The 27,882-nt window shown below is 44.0% G+C and overlaps 1 protein-coding gene across 2 annotated transcripts in view; it reads left to right on the top strand.

Moving 5' to 3' along the window:
* Positions 1-20,036: 20,036 nt before the first annotated feature.
* TPD52 (tumor protein D52) overlaps positions 20,037-27,882 on the top strand; it is a 139,397-nt gene continuing 131,551 nt past the window's right edge. For both annotated transcript variants that reach the window (XM_067290575.1, XM_067290574.1), the window contains exon 1: positions 20,037-20,156. In XM_067290575.1, the coding sequence (XP_067146676.1) occupies positions 20,135-20,156 (22 nt within the window). In that variant the 5' untranslated portion in view covers positions 20,037-20,134. The remainder of the gene's footprint in view (positions 20,157-27,882) is intronic.

Genomic DNA, 27,882 nt, shown 5'->3' with positions numbered 1-27,882 from the left:
AAGTGTAGGAAGGCTGAGTCTTTAATATCTACCAAGCGGAAAAAGTGGTTATTGTGCTTCAGGCTCCGTTGGTGCAGTCGGCACTACCCAGTGTGTCACAGATTCACATGACCCTGTGGTCATGTAACTACATCTGCCTGCTGTGTGTGGTATCAGTTCACACTTCCTCCATTAGAGAAAACACCTGAGAGGGCAGGAGACACAAGTGATGGCATTTACCGCTCAAACAGTATCACAGCATGAAGACCTGCCTCACCCATAACCATCTGCTAGCAGGTTGAATATGTCACAGACTAGCTGAGCAGGTGGCCCATGGAGTGGAGAGAGTAGAGCCCTTCAGCATGTCCCCAAGACATGGCATGCCATTGTCTGCACCACGTGTCCCACCGAGACTCACTGAACAACGCAGGGCCCAGCACCAACACAGTGACAGTCGCCACTCTGTGCATATATGTTGGGAAAAATTCCCGACGCTTTTCCAGGGAAGCAGCGAGAAGTACTTCTGTAAAAGATTGTTGTTCCTGGAGATGCACCTATTTTATGTCAGATAATAGGAAACTGAAGGAAATAAGTCCAAAATTCAACCAGGCAGGCAAGCAAGGCAGATGGGAATCTAAATAACATACTTGCCCTGGGGGCTAATTTTCCCTGCATATGCCTCAACATCTAACATTTTTGGGAGGAGGCACACAGAGCAGGAAGGATGGTGAGGGAGAACTCCTCTCACCAGCACTTAGGGCAAGCCCTACTGCAGAAGATGTGCAAAATCTCTGCAGTCGACTTCTAGTTAGTTAAAAGAAGAGGAGGGAAGAGAAAGAGAAAGCCACCCCGGCAGCTTGTTCCCTTCTCCCCTGGCTAATGTTTGCACAGGAGCACAGAGATGGTAAGGGGGTTCGGAGAATCGTTAACTGTCCCAGCCAGGCTTTGTGGCCTCAAGGTCACAGAGGAAACTGCACCCTGTGAGACTGTGGGAGCACAGCAAAACAGGCCTGGTGGCACTGGGGGGACCCGAGCACTTCGCTCATGAAAGGCAGAGGTCTGCGTGCAGCCAGAGACCTGTAGAGCTGCAGCCACTCTTGCTCCCGGGATTCTCCCGCCCTGATGCTAGCGTGGCACAGGGGCACCGAAAGCTGGGCTTTTTTTGTTTTTTGTTTTGTTTTGTTTTAATTGCAGTTCTACGGATAAAATTAGCCCTAGACGTCTAATTGTAGTCACCACCTGCTAAATTTTTGATATCCTGGTCTAGCCACCTTGTCTTCAAGGTCTCCTGTTTTCCTGAGCAGACAGCCTGCTCCCTGCTCTCTCCTTAGCACCTGCGTTGCTGGGCAGATTCAGCCCAGCTCTCCCCCATGAACACCTGGCAGCTCCCTCACTTGCAGGGCAATTAGGGAAACCTCTCCTACAGAGTGAGAGCAGGCGCTTACCTCCCTTCCTCGTGCCCTTGATTGGATGTGGCACCTTTATTCAAGGCCATTTGTTTCTTGTAGTCCACAGAGCTCGCACGAGTGTTGCCCTCTCAGTGTGGGATTCACGTTTTTTGACCCTATTTCTCACTCGCCAGCCCAGGTGAAGATAAGGAGTGTGTATGTGTGTGGAGTGGGGATGGGGAGGATGCCCCCCCAAACTGTCTGCCCCCAAAGCCACTGTGCTTCCTCTCATCCTCCGTCTTCCCACTCGTCCTCCAACCCCACCTGCTGCACAGCACCTCTGTGCACCCACGGTCGGCCAGGCTGAGAGGTCTCAGTCGTGATATTTACAGACTTTGAAGTCAGTGCAATGGATTATTCCAATCACAGGCACAGGGAGGAAAACACACCAACCTATCAAGAAGACTTACGTATTAATATTAATGCATGTAAGTTTAATTTTGTGCAATAGAAGCACAATGCTTACTTTTCAAAGCCTGCTCTCGCCTACTTTTTTTATTGCTGTCAAGATGATGCAGTCAGAGGATGCAGCCAGTGTGCAATGCCGTCATATAATGTAATTAACATTCTGGCCACTGGATGATACTGTTGCTCCAAACATCTGCAAGTGAAGGCTGGGGAAGGACTTAAGGGCAATGCAATCTTCTAATTTTTTAACCTAGCTAAGGTTCATACAGTGAACTGTGGATAGGTGACTGTCATCCATTTAGTGCCTGCCCATCAACTGAGAAAGAATAGTAGAAAGTCATTATTCTGATAAAAGGAAATGTCTGCATCTAGCAGCACACAAGCCACTCATTAAATTAATGGTACTGGATTGAGTTTTTAGTAATGATGAAGCAAGTGATTTCCAAACCTGGGAATTCTAGACCATTTCCCAAGACTGTGAAGTGGTATTGTATATAGTATACTAGTGGTACATAAAGTCCAGAAGTAAACCACACTTTTCAGGTACCTTTGACCACTTATTCTGCGCTCTACCCATTAATCCACCTCCCCCAGAACAATTAGTAAGCCTTATGTGCAAGCAGTCTTTTCTGTTATTTTTAGTACTCTAATCAGATGCAAACATTTATCCTTCTTTTCTTTTCTGCCAAAAATAATGTTTATCATCACAGTCTGACATTGGATAAATGTTGAAGATGGACTAGCAATAAATCTATGAGCTGATTGCTCCTACTCTCAGAGAATGGGCCAAAACAAGTTAACTTAGTTTTCTCTCTGTCTTCTTTCATCAACATCCACTCCTTATTTCATTCCAGTTGATGTCCCAGATTTTGTCCGCTTATTTCTATCTTAATTTTCACTTGATCTTTGTCCATCTCAGATTTCCTCTCCTTTTTTGATACTCCCCCAGATCTCTAATTATTTTTGCTCTCTACCACATGCCTCCCGCCAGCCTTTCCGTACAGATCCCATACACTTTGTGTGTGCAGCTTTCACTGACATATCCTTAAGCAAAAGCTTCCTCTAAGATTTGCACAGTTGCTACGATGATATGTGCCCAGAGCAATTCATCATTTATTGATTGGCACCACTTAGGAAATACTTCCTTTGTGCATAGTGTATTACAGCAGCTCCTGTTTTCATTTCCCCCAAACAAAGCAAAGAGCTTTCTGTAAATGTGTATGCTAATGTCCCCAAAAGTGGACACAAACATAACTACATTCTGCTGAGGATGACCAAGTTCAGTACATGACTGCACACCAGTTGTCCACAAAAAGAATCTGCAGTTTTGGCATTTGCTTTTGATTCCTCACACATTGCAGGAAATATCCAAGAATTATCCCCACAGCAATGCAATATCTTGTTAAAGCATCCACTTATCCTTACACCCAGTAACTTATTTGTGCATTGAGAGCATTTATTCTTCTTAGCTGTATTGTTCCACAGTTTCAGTATCTCTAAGCATGCATGCTAGAGAACAGCTTTTGCACACTATTCCCTTCTGAAATCTCTGAGTGATTTCTGAGCCTTTGTCATGTCTGAAGATAAGCCTGTCTCGCAATCAGAGGGCAGGCTCCTGTTTGATGAGTGAAAAGTATGAATGTTCACAGATACTACTCAGTCAAATTGGGTATTACTCAGGAGGAATTCACACTGCTTATTTTAGCTGCTTAATGCAAATGATTAATGCTTTGATTTATCTCATTTAGTTTTAGACATCACAAAGTTAGATGTTTTGGTCATAAGTAGTTCATCTAGGCTCTCTTTTAGTCAGTCAGTGGGGAGAAAAAGACTCCTCCAATGGGGTGAACCATCTGATCTCAGGCAGAAGCCTAATTCAGGAAGATATGAAACTTTTGATGGAGATGATGGCTTTTGCTCATCTGTGTGTTGAATGGCAAAGGGAAGGCTTCATCACTGTGCCTGCTAATATAGCTGCAGTTATTCAAGAAAAGGAGAAAGCTTTCCCTTTTTGACCTAAAATTATCACTGAAAAAGTAGCCATCCAACTATTTTCTTCTAATACTGAATTGGTTTCTCTAGCTCATTGTAAGAAATTCTTAGAGACATGATACTGAAAGCAGTTTCTTCATCAAAACTTCCCTCTCTCTATTTTGCATACAGTAGTTTCTGTCTTGTCCCTGAGAGGCTGCTAGTGGGCTGATGGGATATTTTAACACAGAAAACTTGGGTTTTTTTAAGGTGACATGTAAAAGTTTGCTCCTATCTGAACCTCCTAAATCTAACTCTGCTTACTAGGGCAGAGCAGTCTACACCTTTTGTTATGTGTTCACCAGTTGTCATGATTTACATGCAGGATTAGCGTGAGGGATAATAAATTATAAAAATGTAGCTCCACAGTGCATAGCACTCGGTGCTTTAAATTAGAAAGCGTCTGCTGTGAGCAGGAAAGTGATTGGTGCTGGACTTTGCCCTGCAGGCACATTTTTCACCACCCCATCTGTCACCCCAGATGCTAGGGGTGGAAATGCCCCTGTTTTACTCATTTTTCATTTAAGAGATCTTTTTTTCCTTTAAAAATATTTTTATTACATTTTCTCTCTTGAAGCTATTGCAAATTACATATGAAGTGAAAACATTCAAACCAGGGCTCAGCAGTGGAAAGCATGCTACAAGCCAGAGCAGTATAAAATATTCAAAGAATGAATACACGCATATTTAGGTCAAGTAGAATGAGGGATTCCTGCAGTCTCTTCCTTTCTATGACTTGAATACATTGTTACTTGTTAGTAATTATTTGCCTGAGATGTCTTCTCCTTTCCACTCTCTTTCGCTCAAGAGTTGGTGGCCAGCCATTTGGTCCATGAAGTGGTTTTCTATAGGATCTGCTCTAGTCCCATGGAAATCCTCTTTTCAACACCTTGGGGAAGCCACCCTGGCCTACTGTAATCCAAAGTAAGGCACGCAGGATACCCAAAGTGGAGTATTTCAAGTTCAAAGCATCAGATTGCCCAGGTCCCATTGACTTTCAGTGGGAAATGGTGTCTTGATTCCTTTGTCAGTCCCCACTAGTGAAACAAAGCACTGGACTTCTGGCCACATTAGCTCTGAAAGGTGTGGAGAGGTGAGTCCAGCTGCAAGCCAGGGCAGGATCTACAGCATAGCTTTGCTTTCCCTTCCCTTTCCCTTTCCCTTCTCTTCAGGATGGCTGTTTTCTGCTATGGGCTGGAATAGCATCTGTTCTGTGAGAAGATGAAACCCTGGCACAAAAATTATTGTGATTTTTTTTGCTCTTATTAAACCCATTTGAACTTCCATTCTGGCATATGCAGGACCAACACATAGTTTCTTTCAAGGGTACATAACTGTGCAAAAGTCCCTCCAAAGACACTTTTGTCTATTATTTCTTCTTGTAATCTCTATGTGAATTTCAGTAGTGTAAAGTCTCTTTGCCACAACTGAATCTTGCTCAGATGACCAATAAGTGAGAGTTAGAATGAGAAAATATCAAACGGCTCATTTCCCACAGCAAGTTACAAAGCCATGGAAAGAAAACTGTTGAATCACTAAATATGTACAGTCCATTTTTAAATGTTTGTACACAGAAGTATGGGTCTAACTCAGTGAATGACTAAAAACTGAAAAGTTGGGCACTCTCCCGCTGATCATTTCATGTAATTTTTTTAGATATATATTCTTGAAATATTTCTAAGCTGTAGTACTTTATAGTTAGAAGTTTGTAGTTCCCTCTCACCTGATGTGTAGAGCAGTATGGATCAAATATCTATCTCAACTTTCACAGCTGAAGGACCACTGTAGGATGTGAAAGTCAAATGGTAACATTCAGGCTCTGCTTTGTACCAGCTAGTGCTGGGAAAGAACTGATAGTGGGCGTCTGTAGTTAGATGTTCAGAAACGAGTGGAAAGAGGATGGCGAAAACCCTGCAGCCTCTCTGACCTCCCATTCCAGCACGAACCAGTGTCAAGAACTGCATGTGGAAAGGACAAGCCCTGGGCCTTCAACCCCTGCAGATTCATTGCTGTGATGGGGCTGCTTCCCACGGCAGCCCCTGAAGCTCTTCCAGGGTACCAGAGCCGAAAGAGCTCCTTGCTGGGGTGTCCAGGTCCCATAAGTGCTTCTCCCCATCCTGAGGGGCAGGTGATGAACATCAAATTCCTTCTTGCCTGATGGCTCTGGAGAGCGTTGCTGGCCTCCACAACTGCAAGGGCTGCTCTCTCTTCCCAAGGCAGCCACTGCAGACAAGGAGCGGGGGAGCTCCTCTGCCAACGAGGAGTCCTGTAAAACGTCAAAATTAACCTCTGGGTCAGGATTTTCCTGGCTGATTCTGCACACTCCCTAATTTCTCCTTACTCCAGACATAACTTAGGCTCCATCTCATTTGCAACATTTGACCTCTCCCATCCAAACTGCCAATATTTAAATAAAAAGACAAGCACTGGAAAAATAGTGTATTTAATACTGTAATTGGACCATATGTTCCTGCTCCATGTGCTTGTCCCCTTCTCCTTTACTATTTCTTATCCTCACCAGAATCCTGATTTGATACACAGGTTCTGGGGGCTAGAGAGCATTTTTCTCTCCCCCTCCCATTTATGCCAGTGCATAGCATTAAATGAATAAAATTAAAGCACAGCATTAATCAGAAGTTTTCTGCCTATTTCTACAGGCACTATCATTTGCATGGAAGAAGGGGGAGGGAGAGCTTGCCTCAAATGCATTTCCATTTTGGTGTTTACCAGTGCCACTGGATCTGGCCCCAGCTCTGTTGGGTGGAGCCATTCCTCAGGGTCCCCCAAGCAGGGAATATCCAAGGGGCTGGGGCAGCCCATCCACTTCAAACCTACCTGAGAGGCCTGTCCTGCCTTGGCATTAAAACCCCATTAACAACACTGCCCCCCTAAACAGTCCACATCAGCAGGCAGATATGTTTATTAGTGGCAGCAAATGTAGTAATAGCATTTATTTTGTCTTTTTTTACCAAGCTTGGACCAGCTTCTCTAAATGGATTATTTTAATCTGCAAGGGCAACTCCTGGGCAAATACTCTCTGCAAAGCCTGCCCATCTTTTCAGAAAATTAAATAGTGTGTTAAAAAGCTCTTCCCGGTAGCTTATCTAAACCTGTCTTCTCTTAATACCTCAGTTTTAGTCTTGAAATTAAAATATGCTTTTTTCTTCCTTTTATCACTAAGTCACTCAGCAATTAGTCTGCAAAGCTGAAGATTCTGAAAACTTTTAATTCATACTAATGAGATACAGTTCTCCAGGAGATTAGGTAGAAAAATAATGTTTCTGAATGGGGATGGAAAAATCAAATCTCCTTGCCAGGGCCATGGGCACAATCCCCCTCCGGAGTTCAGCCGGCTGAGTTAAGGAGTTTAACTGGCTGAGTCCAAGGTCGGCTCCTGCGCTGATAAGAGCTGCCAGGAGGAAAGCTAGAGGCGAGGGCCTGCCCCTGCTCTCTCTTGGGACCTGCCTTTTTGCTGAGGCTTTGCCGCTGGCCCCTGCCTGTGCTTCCCCGCAGCTATGTCTGCACCCAGGCTCATACCCGCCGGCTTGGCTTCCCGGCTTCACCTTGGACCTGCCCAGTCGCTGCGGACTTGCTGGGTGACCACCGGGCTGGTCCAAGCCCTCTTGCTGTCCCCGGAGCTGCTCCTCACCTGCGCTTGCTGCTCAGCCCCGCGGCACCTTGCTGGCGAGGGCTCTGCTCTCGCCCCGTGGTCCCCCCGGCCCCAGGCTCTCCTCCCCTTGCGGCGCAGCCGGCCCTCGCCGCGCCCGGACGCTCCTTCACCTTTCCAGCAACGAAGTTAGCTCTGTTCACTGTTATTTTTCACTATTCCTCCACCTCCAAACTTCAGTGAGATGGAATTGGACTTTGACGGCATGTGTTGAAGCTGTTTCTCCCCAGCTCACTGCTTCAAATGAGGAACGGCAGATTTGTCAATATTTATACTGCATCCCAGTGAAAGACAGTTTGTTTAAGCTGAAGTCAATATAAACTATACTGATTCATGCTAGCTGAAAATCTGCCCACATTTTCTAAACAGTTCAGTTAAGGTAAAGTCTCTGCATCTTTAGAACAAGAGATTTCTTCGTACGCATTAATGTTCTGTATTAATATTTTGCCATTATGTAGATCAGATACTTGGGAAAATGACATTAGCACTTTCCTTCAACACCATTTACAGCCTTTGACAGCTTCCTGACATTGATAAAGAGTGTTATGGAAAGCGGAGTCAGCGGGCTGAAGAAGCTGAGTTAAGTTTTTAATAAAAGTATTATTCAACTGTCAGACAATGTCACATGTAAATATCCTCATGAGCTTCTAGTGAAGCAAAGTCAACGTGCAAACTGCCGCTGTTTACATGATTTACTTCTCGGTGCCTGTGAGGATGCTATGGAACAGAGCAGGAAGAGAAGGGGGGTCCTGGATCTCAAATCTACCACTCATGGTTTGTGGATGACCCCGAGCAAAGGTACATGACTTATGAATTTCCAAGCCATATGAGACAGGGATTACCTTCCAGTTTGATATAGCAAGTACTGAACAAATCTTCAGAGCCACCATTGTCACTCAATTTCTCATTATTTTGAATAAATACTCTCAAATCGACCTGCTTTATTAACCTCAATTCTGTCTCAACTCAGCTGTGATGTATTATGAGGGGATTAACTGGACATCCCCTACTGCAACATGTATCTCACAAAAAGTAAACCTAGCTCTTACTCAGAGGATACTGGATTCACTGCTGAAACTGTGCCTCATGTAGGCATACTCAGACTAGCCAGTTTAGGGACTGATAATGCATAGCCGTGGAAGCGTGGGATTCACAGTGGACTCCATATTTATGCTGCTCCTTGAGGAGATTTTACAACCTGCATTCAATTCCATGCTCCACATCCATATTATATACAGCTACTGAATATTCCTGGGCTGGGTAGTTTAGAGCTGGCCTGTACGGACCTACAGTCACAACCGTGGTGCCGTATAGCAGGTTCCTTAGCCTGGCATGACACAAGGGGAGGATGGCCAACAAGAAGGACGCCAATAGGGTAACTCGATAGACTAGGCCCACGAAATTTGTTTCCCTCTTGAACCTGATGTCATTGTGCCAGGAGAGACAAAAGCAATGAGCTTGCAGGAGTGATTTGAAAATGGTAATTAAAAGATTTGGAAAATGAGTTCTAAATATAGGATCAGAAGGCATAAGATCTGTTGTGAGCAGGTCTTGCAATTTTACTGTGTGAGTCATAGTTTTGTTTTTTTTTCCCCTCTACATCCCACTTTCTCCCAATCCTTGATTATGTATGGCATTCACCTCTTTTTGCTTCTTTTCTGTATTGTGTAGAGCTAATGAAGCTGTTCCGACTCTAGTGTGCAAGCAATCTAGATCAGACAGCACAGTGTCATTAAAGCCTACCAGGAGACAGAAAGAGGAATCTGAGGACATGATCAGAGCACTCCCTCAAGCTTCTGGATCTGGAAAGAATGTGGAAGGAATCAGAATGATATCAAACACCATTTTTAAGTCATTTTCATGATTTTGGAGATTTTATCCTGTCTCCAAGAGTGGCAATAGCAGAAAGACTATTGAGGGAGGGCATGTAAGCCTGGCTACTTTGCACTGCTCACTCCTCCAGCAGATGCAATTACATTAAGGCTATTAAAGAGTACATTCCTGCCAAATTCTTTTAGTATTTATGGACCTGGTGTCCATGAAGACAAAAATACAAGTAAAGAGCCATGTAAAAAGCCTCACAAGGAAAGGAAGACAGTGACTGTTGGAGCTTTCTCTCTTCTTCTGTTTTGTCCCCTGTCATAGCCATGTATTATGCACCTAAGGGTGCCCTCCTTTAGCTACTGGGCTAATGATTTATTGCTGTTCCCTGGTCTGCTGCCCTCTCCTTTATTCCTGTCTTCTCTGTGTGAATGGTCCTTATGGTATGTGGGCTGGGGAGGCTGGAAGCAATGAAAAATGAGCAGCGAAAGAGGAATTCACTGTCTGTGGGTCAGGCTGGTGTACTAGACCCCTTTACACATTTATTTTACACCGCCTAGAGGTACTCTTGGGGGAAGGCCATAAACATCACACTGAAGGCACTGAGATTTTCCTCAGCTTTGATAAATGTGTTTGCGTGCCTATAAAATGGTGCCCAATTACTCTGAGACAGTGTAATTGCAGTGCGATGTGGCAGTTACTACAGAAACAGGTCGTTGGAAGAGCCGAGCAATTAGGCAAATAAAAGCTAAGGAAGTCATCCATGTGTAAATTTACTTCTGCCACAGTGCTTCAAAAACATGCACACCTCCTCTTATGTATTCACCTCATGTGCAGAAAGATGGAGTGTGTAAACAGGTGAAGTATTTGTCATCAGCCAGTTTGCATTGTTCTTTTTTTTTTTTTTGGAAGTGTACATCCTCTTTAAATTTGAAAGACATGACCACTTAAAGACAGAGGAAGCTTTGCTAAAAGGTCTGTCTTCCCCTAGCCTTATTTATTATTTAGTTCTTCAGCTGACATGTTTAATACTGCAAGGCACTTGGAGGCTTTAGTTTGAAAGAAATATGCTGTACAAAATCAAGCTTCCTCACAGGAGCAGGAAACTCATCTTCAAAAGTTAATTGCTCTTTCACAATTAAATAAACCTCTTTATTACTGCTCGGCTCAATAATGAAAAAGAATGTGCAGCATGTCTTTAATTTCATAAAATGCATGTTATATCAAGAGCCTGATTCCCCTCTCATTTTCTGTTTTAATACCAACGAAAACTTCACTTCAGTGAGCTGATTCTGACTTTATTTTGGTATACACAAGATGAAAATTAGGCCTGCTATCTGTGATATTTTCTCTTAATGCTGAAATTGGCTAGAGACACTGAGACATATATTGATTTATTTCATAAACCTTCAAGATAAAGCACAGAAGAGCTGAAAAGAAACTATGGATTTTATCGTAAGCTGTTTTAAGACAACAGCAGTAGATAATATATTATTTGGAAAGCACATTAGAGACACCATTGTGTACTGCCATAACAAGAGAAATAAAAATACAGATTCCAGTGTTCAGAAAGAAGAACTGCAAATATTAGTTTTTCGCCAAGGTAAGACAGTACTGGTTACAGGCTGAGCAACAAAACCATTCAGATGCCTGTTTCCTTCAGAGCAAAACAAAACTTACTTCATATAGCTATTGTGAAGACCCTGATTAAATAACTAATTATCATGGACGCGCTGGGAGGTGAACTGTAGGACATGCTGTCTTATGCCTTTTGAACTCACACTCTTACACTCCCGAACGACAGCACCTTGAGATCTGCGTGTGTAGGGGGGCTGTCTCGCACTGATTCCTTCTGGTCGGGTGGAAGGGAGCATGCACCAAATTCTTTAAGTGGAGGAGGGGAGAACAGGCAACCGGCTGTTCTCTGAGACCTCCTTACTTAGTGCTGAGGATGTTATTGTTTACCTGGCTTTGCACGGTCACACAGCTTTACAGAACAAATTAAAATTTCGCCCTTGGTAGTAAGCCCTTACCGCAGTGCGAGGCAAGTGGCAGTAGGTGTAACATGTCATTGATCCATGCTAGGAGCCCAATGTACCTACCTGGACCTGGTAGAGGTTAAAAAAGGGCAAGGCTGTGGTCAAAGTTGTAGTTGGCATTGGTGTGTCCTCCCAGTGGAACCCTGACCAAAATCACAAAGCTGCTTTCTGTGAGTCTGAGGGGGAGGGAAGTAAGAACAACAGTGAGCTGGTGTGACCAAGCACGCTTATGGCTGTGAGAGGGAGAGATGGGGCAGCTGGGAGTTGACGGACATGCAAAGGAGAGGGTGAAGCAGTATGAACATGAGGGGCAGAACGAGTGTGTGTGTGTCTACATTACAGTGGGAAACAAGGAGGTTAAAGACATCAAGACTATAGCCCTGTCCCCTACTGTACTGGACACCAGGCATCCAGAAAAGATCTCTGCATTATTTACCTTTCAGCCACTTCCAATTAGCACTGAGAGGTGGCCACCTTGCTAACAGCATGCTAGGAGTACTCAACAACAACTTCAACCATAAAGGGACAGAATCCTTAGTGAAACCAAGTCTAGATATTAATTGGATCCATACCAAAAACTCAGATTAGTTATTCAGTGAAGCAAGGGAAATGAAAAATATGCAATGCAGAAATACACTTTCAGGAAAGTAGGGGGACTTTTCAGGCACAGAGGTTTCACAGCTCTGCAGGCAGCTTGCATTTATGGATCTGGACAGCTGTCACTGTTGTGGTGAGGACTGAGTCTGTGGAGTCCTCAGAGCATGAACCATGCACATCTTGAGCTGAAAGAAACAGCAGAGACATGTAAATTTGCTTTGGGGGCGTAAACATCTATATGTGGCCCAACAAGTGCTGTAGGAGGGCAGAGTACTACCCTACGAGGCAAAAGTCCTCCTTTGGGCTACAAGTCAGATAACTGCATGTACACTGCTTGTAACTGGCCAGCAATACAGTTTTTTGTATTTACTTTATCATGGTTTACACACACCCTGCCTCAAGAATTGTATGGACAAATAAGAAAACATTCATGCTTCTTTTTAGCACATGCACGGTTGTATAATTCAGGCAAAAAATATAAGGGCTTTTGCAATTGAAACAACTGCCAGGATATTCTCTTTGATGGGAGAAAAAGAAGAAGAAGAAAAAAGAAAAAGACATGCATTCAGGCAGGGGATCCCAAGTGGTTCACTTTGCAGAACCACATGTGTGCCTCATTGCTGTTGCTGAAGAGGGAAGTAGGTGACCCATAACAGAGAGTTCCTGGTGGAAGTTCAGGTTCACAGATAAGTTGTAATGTGTGTGCTGCTTTTAGACAAATAGATAAATTAGCATAAATAGAAATTAAATAGAAAAGGAATGGAGGCGGTCCAGTTTATCTGTTTAGTTCTTTCTGAAATTAGAAGCATAGTCTGTCTACTTTGGGGAAATTTCAAGAAAGGATTTTGTGAGGAGTTTCAAAAGGAGCTTTGTAAGATCAGGTAGGAACCAAAGGTTATTATGAGATGTAGCTTAGTTGTCTTCACAACAGTCTGAAGAGAAACTAATTTATACAAATTATGGGTCTTGTAAATCTTATACAAATGTGTTGGAAATGTACTTCTAATTGAGATATGATGGAGCTGCTTACTGTAGCAGGAAGTGGCCAGTGTTACTAGTTAAAGATTAATGAGATGAATGAATCTTTAATCTCAACATTTAAGGTCTGATCTGTTCTGATTTTCACTTTACATTCACCAGGTCAGTGGAATGTCTTATCAGTGAAAATACTGATTTGCTTAGAATCTGGAAACAGAGATTGCCCCTCTTAAAAAGATGCTGTATTATCAGGGAACTATTAGGCTTGATTATTTTTATTTGCAAAGCAGGGAAGCAGAATGTCTACAGGAAGAACTTACAGGCTGGAGTTCTGTGGCTCGTGTTATGCAAGGGGTTAGGATATTGTAGTATTTTTTTTTCTGCTTGTAAAATCTGCAAACAATTCAGAACAGTTTGGGTGAATTGGGCTATTGCTCTTCTCTTCCTTGTATCCTTTTAACATGATTACTGTATTTTAATTCTGGCTCTAGTACTGCTCTTTGTTTGTTTTTAGCAAATTATTTATAACCTTGTGTTTTGGTCTACCTACTAATAAAGTGGACCAGGTAGTACCGAGTAATCTCACAAGAGTATACTGAAAGCTAACTACAATATGAAAGCAATCCTAGATCCTCTGGTTATTAATTACTATGTATTAAGTGTACAGCACCACAGCCTTAAAAATAGTTTAATAATGAGTTACTGAAGACATGACCTCATTAGCAATTTCTAGAGTGGGAAAATGTTTCATCTAGTCCATTTTCTGGAATGGTGTATTTATGACTGACTCATTAGCAGCAGTTAGTTGACACAGGCATACAGTATATTTACTGAAACAATAAAGGTGCTCATAGCAGATGGCAGTGCATGTGACAATGAAAGTGCTGTGCTCCCCAGTTAATATATTTATGACATAACTGGAAATATCTCACAGGCTTGAGAACATTTTATCACATTTGTCCTGGAGCTATAATTGAACATAAATGCTATCAAAGGAAACTGTGACACAAGAATAAGTAATTAGTGTGAAGTTAGAAACATTTTCTTCTCCTCACAAGAGGAAGAAAAGGGGGGGGCTAATAAAAGAGAGAAATACAGAGTATTTTCAGATGAGTTTTCAGTAACTTTTGCAAAGGGACAAAAAAAGTGCCATTGAGATAAAATTAATAGCTGCACCGTATCTTTCACATGGTAAAGCTTACAGCATTTGTGCTTCTATGCTAAATTTCTTGTATCCCATTCAAAACAAACCTTAATAGGAGTTTTGGGGATCTTAATTAAAATAAGCACATAGGTGCTTTTCCTTCACTGGAAAATCGGGAAATATTCAGCAAGCAGCAGAAATACCAGACGAGTGAGGTGCTCTACCACTCCCTCTAGTGCCTTTGCAGCAGGCTTAAGTTTTGGGGATTTTTTTTCCCCCTCCCCAATGTCTGTACAGCTGTCAGTGAGTGTGGGATAAATAGAGTGGGCGTCAAATGCTATTGCAGATGGGAGGCATGAATTTGGAGCTATTAGCCTTTTACATGCACACAGTCATGTTATTCACCAGAAATGAGCTTCATGCAGGTTGGTCTCATGAAGCCTGATCCTTTGATAGAAGGTTTAGTTCCTGCAGGGATTTTGGGATTTGTCCGCTACAAGTAACTGTTTTACAGCTAAATGACCACTGTGTAACGCCGAGGGAAGCTTCACAATGTCAGACTCTGAAATCTATTGAGAGACGCCTCCAAAATAACCTTGAGGTTTTCAGCTAGCAACCCTGCTCTAAATGGATTGACATCCAACTGATTAGAACTGTAGGGTAACTTTCTTCTAAAGCATTTAAGTAATTCAGGCACTTAACTCCCATTTGCAAGAGTGAGCTTGAACTTGGAGACATTCAGGCATTTAAAGAGGTAGAAAGGCATCCACAGGGATTTTCAACAATGTGCAGAGCTTCCCTTTTAGGGAGATAGGGGCCCATGGAATTCTAAAATCCCACTAGGCATCTGCTTATCTATCCCAGTACATACCCTACGTACATATAATCTTTAAGCTGGCCTGTAGACACTAACGGATGTGAAGGATTTATTTTCTACAAAGGCTAATTAGCAGGCTATATGTACCAAAGTCCAAATTCTTTGACCTGCTGCTCAGCTGTTACCCAACCTTGAAGAAGCACTTGCATGCTGACTGCTCTCTTTGACAATAAAACTAATTGGGCACGTGGACTTCTGCTTTTGGGAATTTGCAGCCATGCCTCAGGCAGGGCAGGCTGCACAGGACTGCTGACCCAGTGTACACCCCTCTGTGGCTGATATGTGCTTTTGGGGCACGGCTGGTGAGCCAGGCAAAAGTAACGGGGGTGGATGGAAGGGTGAAGGCAAGCACTCTTTTTCTAGTATCTCAATGATACTCGCCTAGGATATGAGAAGTATAGGTTAATTGAGTATCTACCTATTTCTTATTTGCCCATGCCAGTGGTGGCTCAGTATTCACCTCTCCCTTCTGCTGAAGGGGTTTTGAACTTGCATTTTGCAGCAGAGTGTCCAACCCGGCAGCAGGTTATGAGAAAGGGGCTATGAGGTGAGCCTGAGAGTAGTGTGAATACTGCCGTGTTCACAACTATTGTGCGGGAAGGAGAAACTCCTGTGCTTGGCTGTATCACACTGAGTATATAATAATGTGCTTGGCAGAATGCAGACATCTCATCTGATGCTAAATTTTAATAGGAAAAAGCCTCTTTTGACCCCCTGAGTTTTTTTTTTATGTATGCCATGGAACAGTTTCAGTTGGAGGGACTGAAGGCCATCCTACCCTAGTGCAGGGTGCTTCCCCATAAGCTTGGAACAAACTTATGGGAGATAGAGCTTAATTCCCCAAGAAGAGGGAGTTGGCCTCAAGTCTGAGTTAGCAAAGTCTTGCTAGCCACTGAATTGCAAAGGAGCCAAGCTGACTGTGCTCTCTTGCTGTGTTTTGGAATAAAACACTGGACATGTTCCTTAACACAGACTTCTCCCAGGAGATGTCTCAAGGTTGTGAATGAACAGAGGATTTTTTTTGTGCCAAGTACTACAGCCTCGGGAAGAGAAAGCATTCAGGACAAATTTCTTTAGCACTTTCTGTTGGTTAGATTTTGTGAGTTCTGTGACTCATTGAGCCTTTGGAGGTCCCATTTGGGGGTACCTAACTCTCCCCCCACAGCGTGGGGAATCCAGGTAACTGAGTGGACAGTGTGAACTCCACAAGCAGAAGGACAATATAAAAACCCGTCTCCAGACTAGTGTTGCATGGCCTAAGTACTTCCATGGATGTAGGTCTAAAATGCTTTGGGGCTTAGCCCTCTTGGTACTCATGGCCCACTCAGCACACTTACATTTGCATGAGCATGTTTGTATGTGCCGTTACATCAGTACAACAGCTACCCCAAACCAGTACAACTTAGCATCATCAGATTCATCTCTGTGTACATACAAGATACCTGTTTGGGTATAACTGCATTTGTAACTACAGCAGAAAAGCTGGAGTGCTGCAAGATTTTTTGAAAAATAATTCATTGTCTTAAATCTGGATGTCTGGATTCTTAGATGAACTTGCAAGTACAAATTCTTGGAAACCTTGGCCTTTAGGCACTTCTGACTGCTTTGACCGTTATCTGCAATAAACATCTGATTTAGGGGGAATATATTTTAAAACTGTGATCTGATTCTGAAGCAGGAGATTGAGCCTGTCTGTAAGGCAAAGCACTGGGAAGGCTCAGGTGTTGTGAATATGAAATGAAATCTTGCATATAATTACTCCATTACTACATGACCTGCTTCTGGTTTTATTACTCTGTTTGTATTCCTGTACAACAAATGACACTTGCATGGGACAGGCACAATCCTATCCAAGACAAAATATTTTGAAGTCCCAGATTTAGATAGGTAGTCCCAAGTTTGAGGAGCCTTGCCATCTATTAACTTACATGTTTGTTAATAATGTTATAACTGACTGGAGGAAATGAGAAGTCACAGGCTCAGCACGCTGCTAGTCCCATTGTCCTTGTTCACTTCTGTCTTTTTTCAAAAAGACAATAAGACCTTCAGGGCAGATATAATCTTTTCTTCTGGGTTTATGTGTTTATATTCTTTGACTGTAGTTGGAGCCTTTAGGCAATATTCACACTACTTTTAATAGGCATTAGTTTGAGTTGTAGACACTCGTTACAACAATTCCATCTCCTCACTAGTCTGGACCCCTATGTGAAAAGGGAATATCATCGTATCTAGAGACAAGGCAGAGGGTTTTCAGTGTCTATTTCATATCTAAATTCTTTCTGGAGAAGATGGTTGGGAATCTGATTTGGCTGAGATCCTACAGGTAACCCATATGAAGCTGGGCTAAGAGACTGTACAGACACTGACTATGGATATTGTGAATAGGCTCTCAGTGATTAAGAAAAAGTGAAGGTTGAAAGCAAAACACAAGAAAATTACTTCGTTATCAAAAGAATTCAAGTTCAGTCAGAAGTCGACAAAAGGGAAGAGAAATCTATACAGATGAAAAGGGTCAAGGCTACTTTATACACGATTTAGAAAAGAATGCTGGTACAGTGAGGCTGCTAATAGGCCACAGCTGCTAAGGAAATCCAACTGCAGAGTGCCTTGGTGACCTGGGACAGGGGGGATTTCTAAGCTTAAAGAGAGAGATTCAAAAAAATTGGCATACAACTGTATAGACTAAGGTTACACCTGCATGGAAAGAGCATTCCTCAGTGGGGAGGGCCGTGAGTGAGTCATGGGTGCTCTGCTGGGAGCAGCTGCTTTCCTCACACCCATGGGAGCTGGCAGAGGGCTACTGAATCAGCTGTCTAGGTAATAGTCCTGTCTTGATCACCAGCTCTTATTTTTTGGATGCGTCGGCTGATTCACGTATTCCTGTATCCTAAAGAAGCAGTGAGGTGCTGATTGCTTCACTTCTCTGCGGGTTGATTCCTGGCAGACACTTCAGGGCTGCTGCTAGGGTAAAGCAGCTGTGAAGTAAAGGGATGCCAGTTTTGATGCTGTTGATATTCCTCAGATTAAAGATTACTTATAAAATATCAGCTGCTCAATGGGAAAGCTTGGGACTTCAGGTGGAGTGCTGGGGATTTTTTTTCCCTCTTATATATAAAACCAGATGCACCTTCTGAAATATGTGTTCAAATTTATTTACTGAAAGTTATAAAACTCTGAGATATGCAGGATGAGGTTTTTGTGCTAAGAATCATGTTAAACTAAATTTCTGTGCTATGAGATAAGAATACATCCCTGCATGTTTATACCTTGCTTTATCTACTTGCTGTTTTTATGGCATCACTGTAATTGCCTCTTGCTGCAACTATGCATATTCTGGAATATGAGCAAGTGTTCCTTTACCCTAGCAGAAGCGCATGTTCCTCAGCTGCCTCATACTTTGAGAAATACCTGGATTTGATGCTATTTGATGTTATTATCCAGAGCAAGGACGTCCTGAATTGGCACCTCCTGACTCTCTATTGTGCTGCTCCACCATGTGACTGTGCAGGCTGAACGCTGGGGACAATTTGCCTATTCACAAACCCCACGCCATGTATGCCTTGCCACTCATTCTGTGCAAACATCGATCTTTTTGAACAAACAAATCCACAGATGTCGGGACCAGGGATTAGAAAAGGGTGGGTAAAAGATACATGATAGCTTAATATTCTTGATAGTCCTGTAAAGCAGCTTGCTCGTCAGACTGCATAATGAAAACTTCTCAGCACTTTATGTTATTTTAATAGAAAGAGCTCAGATTGTATCGAGGGGAGTTGGTGGTCTTTTTTCTTTTCAGCAGTTAGTGCTATTTAATGCAGCCACAGTGCACCAGTTTGCCTGTTGTAAGTGCTAGCAAGTCTCACAGGGGAATCTCTGAGGCTAAAATAAAATCAGAGTTTAATTTCAGTAACATTGTGCAGTTTGTGAGTATGCATATGTTTTACTAGCAAATGCATAAAAAATAGAAGAAGGCAGAACCAGTGACAAAGGCAGCTTTTACAACAGCACAAATGGATATGTTTAGTTTTTATAATTATGCAGTCCGTTACTGCTAATAGTATGGTAATAGAGATAGCAACAGCTTTCCATGTCTTCTCCTTATCCAGCCTGGGTAAAGTTATGTCAATAAACAAAATTCACAATATTCCATTACAGCTGCATACCATCCAAGGCGCGGAAGTATTTTACAGATAGTGAGACATTACGCTGGAGTGAAAAATACTATATAAGGACTCGGGTAAAGAGAAAGAATTACCGCTGGAGAGACCTGGGCCATGGTTTGACAAGCCAATAAATCCAGCTTTAGGACTCCTAATACTGGATTAAAAATGCTGCGGCCACATGATGCAAAGAACTGATCCACTACAAATTCACTCTGCCAGTTCCAATTTCTTCAAAATTTTAGCATATAAAGCTTGCTGGATCGGGGACTGTTTTTCTGAACAAACTTTGTGCTGGGTCAGCTGTCCTTACGCCAGCTGCTGGAGGCCACAAGCCGCAGGGTGCGGGGAAGACACAAAAACTGGTATAAGCTCCCCATTGTGCTCCAGCTAATTCAGTAGGAATGCGTTGGGGGGGGGGGGGGGGGGAAACAAAAACCATGCCTCACCTGAACGGGAAAGGTACTTCTAGCAGCAGGACACAGGCACGTTGCCACCGGCTGCCACCACAAACGGAGGAATAATCTCGAGCACAAATGCTCTTAGGGAATTGGGTGCACAAATCCCAGACAGTACGGCATATATAGTAGAGGGGAATACGTAAACCTAGGGCCTGATCCTGTTACTGCGAGTAGGCTGAAAGTATTTATTTACTAATTTATGTATTTATTTACCAATTCACTTATTTATTAATTTATTTCCTTTTACGGAGCTTCTCCGACTCGGAAGTGCCTGCGGGCGCCCCGCCCGCCCGGCCCGGCCCGGCTCCACTGCGGGCCCGGCGCGGCCGCTCACCTGCGGGCGCGGGGCGGCGCCGCGGGCTGACGCGCGGCCGATCCGCCCCCTGCGGGGCGCGGGCGGCGCCGGCGCCGCCAACCAGCCGGCGGCGGGGCGGGGGCGGCGGCTGCCGAGCCGCCGAGCCGGGGCCGTGCCGGGTGCCCCGCAGCAGGGAGGCGGCGGCGGAGCCGGGGCGCTCGCGGCCGCCATGGAGCCCGGCAGGGAGCAAGGTAGGGGCGGCGGGGGCACGGAGGGGGGCGGGCGGCGGTGCCGCGGAGCCCTGCCGCCGCCGCCGCCCCGCCCCGCCCCGGGGCGCGGCACATGGCCCGCGGCCGCCTCGTCCGCGGCCCTGCGCGGCCGCCCCGCCGCGGCGTGCGCGGGCGCCGGGTTGAAGGGTGGCGGCGCGGGCGCGGCGGCTGCTGAGCGCGCGTCTTCTCCGGGCTGGCGCGGGAGCGGCTCGGCACGCCGCTCGTCTCGGGAAAATAACTTGCAAAAAGCCAGCAAAAAAAAAAAAAAAAAAAGCCCCCCTTCACGGGGGAGCTCTCGCGGTGGATATCAGAGGATCCGATTAATTTGGTAAATGCGAGCGCTGTTGAGCGCAGCGCAGCCTTGCCCCTGGTGACGGAGCCCTTGGCCCCCCTTAGGAGAAGGGGTGTCCGCGGGGTGTCGCAAGACCTCGCTCCCGTTACACCACTTGCACCGAAAACGCGGAACTGGTGCGGAGGCGGGTGCTGACCCAGCGCGGGGAGACGCGGGCGCAGCCCGGGCTGGCGGCCGCTGGCGAGCGGCGCCGGCTCCCCTCGCCGCGCTCCCCGGGCCTCGGGCGCCGGCACCGCGTACGGGACTTCCCGCAGCAGCTGGAGGCAAAGAACAAACTGCCTGCGCTCACCATGAATTAAAAGTACAGAGCTGCCATTTTATGAGCGCGCAACTTGTGTTTGACCAGCGCTGTTCATAGCAGGGTGGCTCAGAGCAGCAGGCGGCTTCGTTTTGGTGGGGAGTGGTGTCTGTGGAGGGCCCCCGCAGGTCTCTGTAGGCTGTGAAAGGCAATGGTGCTTCAGGGCTTTGCATGGGGGAAGATTGTCCTTCTACCTGTCATGGTGGCAATGCTCTCTTTAAAACTTTATAGCTTAAAAAAAAAAAAAAAATCTTGACTGTTGCCCAGGAGAATAGTTGGTGTCTGATGCGGGCCAACCCAAACGTATGTTGAGGAGGACCTCTTGCTTTCAAAGCTTTTCTCATAAAAGGTATATCCTCTTAGTATGTCCTTGTCTGGTTGTGGTATAAGTGGCAGTAGTGGAGGTGTGCAAGGCTCTGGGACTGTAACCCCCAGACTTCACTCAGTTGCGTCCTGCACTGCCTGGTGAGCTGATTCAGGTAGCAACCTTGATCTGTCTGCGCACTGGTTTAAGTGTTTTGAGGCTGCTGCAGTGCACTAATACAATTGGAAATGACTTCTGAATTTCCCTGTATATGGAGAAAATGGACAAATTATTTTTCTTGGAGTAGCAGATAATGTGGTGAAGTGGTGAAGCTTTCCTTGGGGAGGTGCTTTCAACTATTCTGAAGTGCTGATGATTCTTCAAATGAGAGAGAAACTGATGAATTTTAATCCAAGTTATTTTTAAGTTTGGGAAGACTTTATTTTGTATTTATCTTAAATATGAAAAAGTACTATTCATGGAGAATGGCAAACAGAACTATTCAGCCAGAAAACAGCACAACTGTGAATTCGACCTGAATTTTAATTCCAATTGGAGGAATGTTAACCCAGATAAAACTTATTTTGTCAGGGCAAGTTGTCCCAGCTCTAGCAAGAGAAACATTGCGGTTTTTCTGACTAATAGATTGGTAAGAGCCAATGTTGTATATTGAGCATCGAAAGCCTATCATGGTTTCAGTATTTGTCTCAAAGTTCTTTCAAGAGTAGTTTATTTGGATTTGAGTCTATTAAAAGGTGAATACCTTTGTTGCAGTCGTAGGATCTTGGACAACTTCTAATGGAAAAGGAGAGTGAGATGTTGGGGTCTCTTCAAAAGCTTCAGTGACAGTGCTGACTCTTTCTAGAAGCTTGTCTTGCTAGTGAACTCATTTTTGCATAAGTACAACTTTGGATAAAGAGTGTAGTGCACCCTAAGTAGTATATCAGAATAGTATATCTAGTGGGACATAATAGCATTGTTACGGAGCAAGCCTTCCTCCTCCCCCCCCCCCCACCTTTTTGGAGGTGATTTCAGTATTTTCTCTTTCAGGCAAGGTGAAGGCCCACAGTTACATGGAGAAGAATCTAGAATAGCCAACACACATGAGTGCTTATTTGGTTAATGGCTTGTAGTTCGCTAATTGTTAAGCCCTCAAAATCGTATCTCATTAGCAGGCTGGAGTGCTTGGATTGTAAATTCTGCCTCATAATATGGTATTATTCACTAAAGCTGCATGCTTTGCTAAAATTCATTCTGCCAGTAAAACAGCCCTGTCTCTGGGGATGGTTTGAACATCCCAGATTATTTCCTCTAACCAGAAATTAGTTTCTTCAAAAGTTTGAGTCGGAGGTTGTACTTCATTTTTAATCATGACAACAGCTTCCTCAGCTAGCAAAAGGTAGATTTACAAAGGAGGTGGGAAGAAAATCTAGACTATAGTTAAGATTGTGGCCAAACTACAGAAGGCTAATCCTCCAGGTGTATAACATATTTAAGTTGTCATACAGTCCTCATTTTCTCTTGAGAGGTCAGTAATGGCTCAGTGTTTTTTCTTCCATGTGAGTAAAGAAACAGTCTCTGGCTGGCTGAGCCCTTCTTGGGAAAAATGGCAGGGAAATTACTAGCCCACGGTTGGTAGCATCAGAATCACTGATCACTTTTTCATTTGAAGGGCTTTCATTTTCAGTTAGGGGTTGTTTGATCTGTCTGTTTTCCTCCAAATGGTGCTCGGTGTGCAATTTTTTGCCAGCCACTGTGGAAGGCTCAGCGTCTCTTGTTCTGTGCTTACAACAACTGAAGCAGTAGTGTCAATTCAAGCCAAATGGACGTAATTTTCCTGAGATGAGGTGTCCCCTGTTCTATTGCTTTGTGTCAAGTTGCCATGAACAAAAATCTAGTCTTTTACTACGTGGACTTAGCTGCTGCATGGACTAATATCTGAAGTTGCATGACTGTCTTGTGGCGTTTTCACAAAAAATACTGTACCTGGTTTTGCTCGCAGAAGAGGCCCTCTGCGTCTTGCCACTGTTACTGTTGTCAGTGCTGGTACAACTTGCCACTGAAGTGTAAGTATGGAGCAGCTCCAGCAGTGTAGAAGCAGCTTGCTGGTGTGCTCTGAATGAAGTGAAGGTAACGCTGAGCAGCCTAATGAACCTAGGCAAGACTATGGAAACTAGCCTGCTATGACAGACCTTTATCCAGTAATACTGGATTTCTGACTTCATGATTAGATGGTTTCTCTTATAGTTAAGCAGTTCTTCATTTATATAACCTGGTGTCTTTCAAAGTCATCTGTTTTTGCTGGACCTAGGAGTCCCAAAACACTTTGCATGATTTTCTTGAGAGAGCATGTAATCCTTTTTTTTTCCCCGAGAGCCTTGACTTGCATTTCTTGAGCTGATAAAGTGAACTTTTGTGTTCCTTTTATGCAGAAGGAACTGCTGCTGGCAGCAGGACAAGAAATCCCCCATTGTCTTACTGGACTAAGGTACAACGTTTTCTACTGCTGTATTTGTTTTCTTTATCTCCTGTTACTTACGATAATGTAGGTAAGAATTTTTCTTATTGTGTAGTTGTAAAATCAAACACTTGGTAAGTAAGTAAGAGTGGAATTGAGACAGCTGTTGTTGAAACTGTAAAGGAAGAGTTAGTTCACTGAACTGAGAGTCCATAGCAGTGACTTGAGTGACGGGTAGCCCGTCCCTGCTCCATATAACCAGTGCTGCAGCCCACACGCACATGACCAAGCAAAGCCTTTGTCCAGTGAGGGAAAGTAAAGTCTGTTTTCAGACTTTTCCGGGTAGGGAAAGCTTAGCCATGAATCTGATTCCTTTGATCCTCCGACAAGGCCAGGCTGCAACTGCTTAGAGCTTTTTAAATCCCGGTGACATCGAGTTGATGCAAGTCTTGTCTGTTCTGTATTGTGTTTTCTGCACTATTAAACCCTGTGAAGTAGTTTGTGAATTCCAATTTCTTCCTCTGCAAATGCCCATCTAAGCAACAAGAGACCTGTCTGGATTTGAAGGGGACAATATTTTATTGTTTTACACTTGCTCTCACTTGATCTCAACTTGGGACAGAGATATTGGTGAATGAGGGATTAAATTCTGGAGAAAACAATGTTGTGGGTGTGCAGGACACTGCTGCAAGTAGCAATTCCAGTAATGCTCCTGTTAGGCTTTGTCTGACCTTGCTGGTTTAAAACAAACAAAAAACTATCTCGGCACTGGTTTCAGAACAGTGCTAGTATATATATATATATTGGACAAGTGTCTTTCTCCGCTTGAGCCGAATGCTTTGTGGATAAAGTAAGTGCAGTTGATCTTCTGCTGTCAGATGAAGTGGTGTGTTCCTTGTAAGGTCTGTGGAAAAAAGCCGTAGTCGAGGCTGTCTTCCTTTCTTCCCCCTCTCTTCGCTCCCCCTGCTGTGCGTGCAATCAGCTGACCTCGCTTTAAGCCTTCATCAAGTGCCTCTTTGGCAGGAAGACTATGCCGGGTTAAACTGGACTTCCTTACTCTTTTCCTGTGACACTGGCTCTTTAGCTGGTTTTTGAGGTTTCATGCCTGTTTTCTTCCTCTTGTCTGAGTTTGGAAGGAACCAGGATCTAGACTCAGCTTTCCGTGCTGTGAAAGGTGCTGGTGATAATCCTGTGCTGTACTCGTTTGCCTTGAGAATTTTATTTCCACTCACTTTCTTGTTCCACTCTATCTTGTATATGCTTTTTTTTTTCTTGTCTTCTACTGTTGCTAAGTACGGTAGCCCTTGACTAACAACCTCTGCTTCGTGCGTCAGATCTCTGCATAGTCCCAGCAGTGACTGTGTTCATGAGTGGTGAGAGAAATGGGTGTTGGGGCTCCTGGTGCTTTCTGCCTCGTGCCGATTCTGCTGGGTGAGAGCAGCTAAAGAGCTGCTGTGGCTCTCCTGCCTGTTATAAAGGCTGGGGTGTCAGGGAAGCTCCGTCTTGTTCCTTTATAGCCATTTGCTTCTTTAACAGGCACAGTGGTCTGGGCAGTTTCCATGATGAGGGAGCCCCCTAGCCAAAATAGAGAAGTCTCATATGAAGTCAAGGGACTAGATTTGCCAGTGGTCCAAGTAAAGTCAGTGAGTTAAATTGTTTGAATCCCTAATTCCTTAGGGTGCTGAACATTACTGCTGGTAGGGGAGGTTATTGGCTCTATCTCTTCCAAAAATGATGTTTCCACAGCAGCAGGGACTCTTCTTGAAAGCCAACATTTCATTGACCAGCTTTCAAAGGAGAGACAATTTTTTTTTTTTAAAAGAATGCTCTAATCTTAGTTTAATAGGAGAGAACAATATTTTAGGTTGCTGAACCCTGTGCAACAAACATCTGACAGGTGTGGGATTTTTTGTGTTTTTAAGAGAAGGCTACCTTGATTTGCTTCATCTTATTCCACCGTTGCTTCTGCTGGAGTCTTTATAATTCTGGTTTGAGGTTTGATCTACAGAGCAAAGGAGGTGTGTACCATTGTCCTTTTAATATCCTGCAGTGAGTAAGCAGAAAAATGTCAAACAAAGGGTGACTGAAAGGGAAAGCAAGCATTAAGTGAGATTAAGCACTAAACTGAAATGCTGCTGTTCAGCCAGAATTGTCGCTCTGTGTCAGCTTCAATTTAAGACTCTAGAGGGACAGCTTTCCCTCCCGTTAAAGGTATTGAGCATCTTCAAAGCCCCTTGTATTTGGTGTGTATATCGGGCAGAGAGATTGGGATGCTTTATCTTAAAAAACCCTCAGATCAGAGGCCAGACTTTCAATGCCAGCCTTCTATTCTTCAAGGGTCTGCAGCAGCAGCAAAGCTACCTGTAACTTTCTCTCCAAAAGGTTAAATATCATTCTTCCCCTTTTCTCCTCCTTCTCTTCTTCCTTCCCCTCTACCCCTAGTTAAGGGAGCTGAATGAACATGTAGCTGCATGTCAGCTTTAGCAGTGCAGCAGAAGCATATCATTAGCTAGAGTGACTGCTGTTGCCCTCCTGTGAAAACACTTATCTCTGGCAGAGGTGCAGACAACTGCTAGGATCTGCAGTTTCCCTTTGGAGAGATGGGAAGTTCAGCAAGGAGCAAGCTGGCTACTAGTAAATGCTTGTGTTTGGAAATATTACAGAAATGCTCATTGTGCTATTGCTTGCTTCCTAACAAAAAGGGTGGGCGGTAGGTGTATATAAAAAATATAGCCAAGAATTTATTGTTAGTGTAATTGAAACCTTAATCATCTAACTCAATAATCATTATTAGTCTAGATGTAATTATTACAGAAAAAGAATACTTCCATGCACAAAAACTTTCATTAATGGTAATAATATAGCTAAAATTGTTCTATGCACACTTAGTTTCTACCCCTTTTCTTGGACTTATGCTTATCCTCCCTCCTGCTCCTCTGGATCCTAAGGCTGATAGTGCCATTCTGGTGGTGGTAGCGGGGGTATTACAGTGAGTTGTCAGCATCGGGAGGTCTTTTGCTGAGAGGAATGTGATGTTGATGGTGGCTTCTTCCTCACTCTAGGATCCACTGGGGGTCCTTTTTGTATGTTTGCTAACATGCTTTTACATAGCTGCTCTTTCTTCATTGGTCTGCATGTTACATTCAAATTTACTATATGTAGTGCCTCTTGTGTATGTTAGATACTATTTCTTTGTTCTCTTTGTTACCTTCAAAACCAGTCTTGTCCCACTGCAGATCCGATTTCTCTAACAGGCCACCAAGGAGTTGCTTATAGCTGTGGGGTTTCCAGCATCAGGCCTGTACCACATCCCTTACCATCCCATGCCTCTACTCCTCAGCCATTGCTTCCTGTGTCTCTACTTCTTGAGGCCTCTATTATCATAGCAGGCCTGTGTTTCTGTAGTCTACATTGTTATGTGAGAGTCATAAAACCATAGTGGTACCATACAAGAAGATAAACAAATGTAAAATAGATTAGCCATAGCCACCTGTTCAATTAGAAACGTTGTTGCTACAGCTAAACTGAGTACAACGATGCTGTGGCAGATCAAGAAGAGTTCAGACCGAGCAAGCCTTACAAGCGGTAGTGCTGAGGCCTTGCAAACTCAGTGCAAGGCTTATGGCCTGTTACTAGCAATGGCACTAGGGTAGCTACTAGGGTAGCAGGGAGGCTGGGGAGTGGCTGCAGCTTGCTGTGGGTGGTGGGAAAGGCAGAATGGCAAATTTCTGCCTGTTATGCTTTCCCCTCTCTAGCAGCTAGAGGGGAGTGGAGTTTCATCAGAGCCCTCTAAGCCTGGGACAGAGGGAAAAGATGTGCCAGGGGACACCACCTGGGCTGGAGTTGGTATTTTCAGGCAGATGTTTCCCTTGTGCTTCACTAGGATCAGAGCCCACACTTGGCGGTGATCTCAATTCACGATAAAAACCTTGAAAATGTTGAAAGAGAAGCATTTTAAGTAGTGCTTGTTAGATTTTCTTTAGCATGGCAAAGCTGCATGTTTCAGCTGTGTGCGTCAGGGATTTTGCTCTAGTCTGCTTTGCTTTGTTTACTCTTTTTCTAAAGTACCTTAATTAAACTAATAGCAGGAGTCCTAAATTGAACAAAAAACAATCCTACTCATCCCTCTCCTCAGCTACTCGTTGCCTAAACGTGTACCATATCATGGTGTCAGAAAGTCTTGATTAGCTTGATATGGGTAGCAGAATTTAAAAGAAAAACCTGAAATCCTTCCAGTAGTCATAGCTGTCTCATATTCATTGCTGTGCTCTATAGCAACCTAGTCTCCAGAAGTCT

The sequence above is a fragment of the Apteryx mantelli genome, chromosome 2 (assembly GCF_036417845.1).
Source record: "Apteryx mantelli isolate bAptMan1 chromosome 2, bAptMan1.hap1, whole genome shotgun sequence".
In the NCBI taxonomy this organism is placed as follows: domain Eukaryota; kingdom Metazoa; phylum Chordata; class Aves; order Apterygiformes; family Apterygidae; genus Apteryx; species Apteryx mantelli.
The sequence above is the reverse complement of the archived record's forward strand: the minus strand, read 5'-3'. Positions and strand labels throughout refer to the sequence as shown.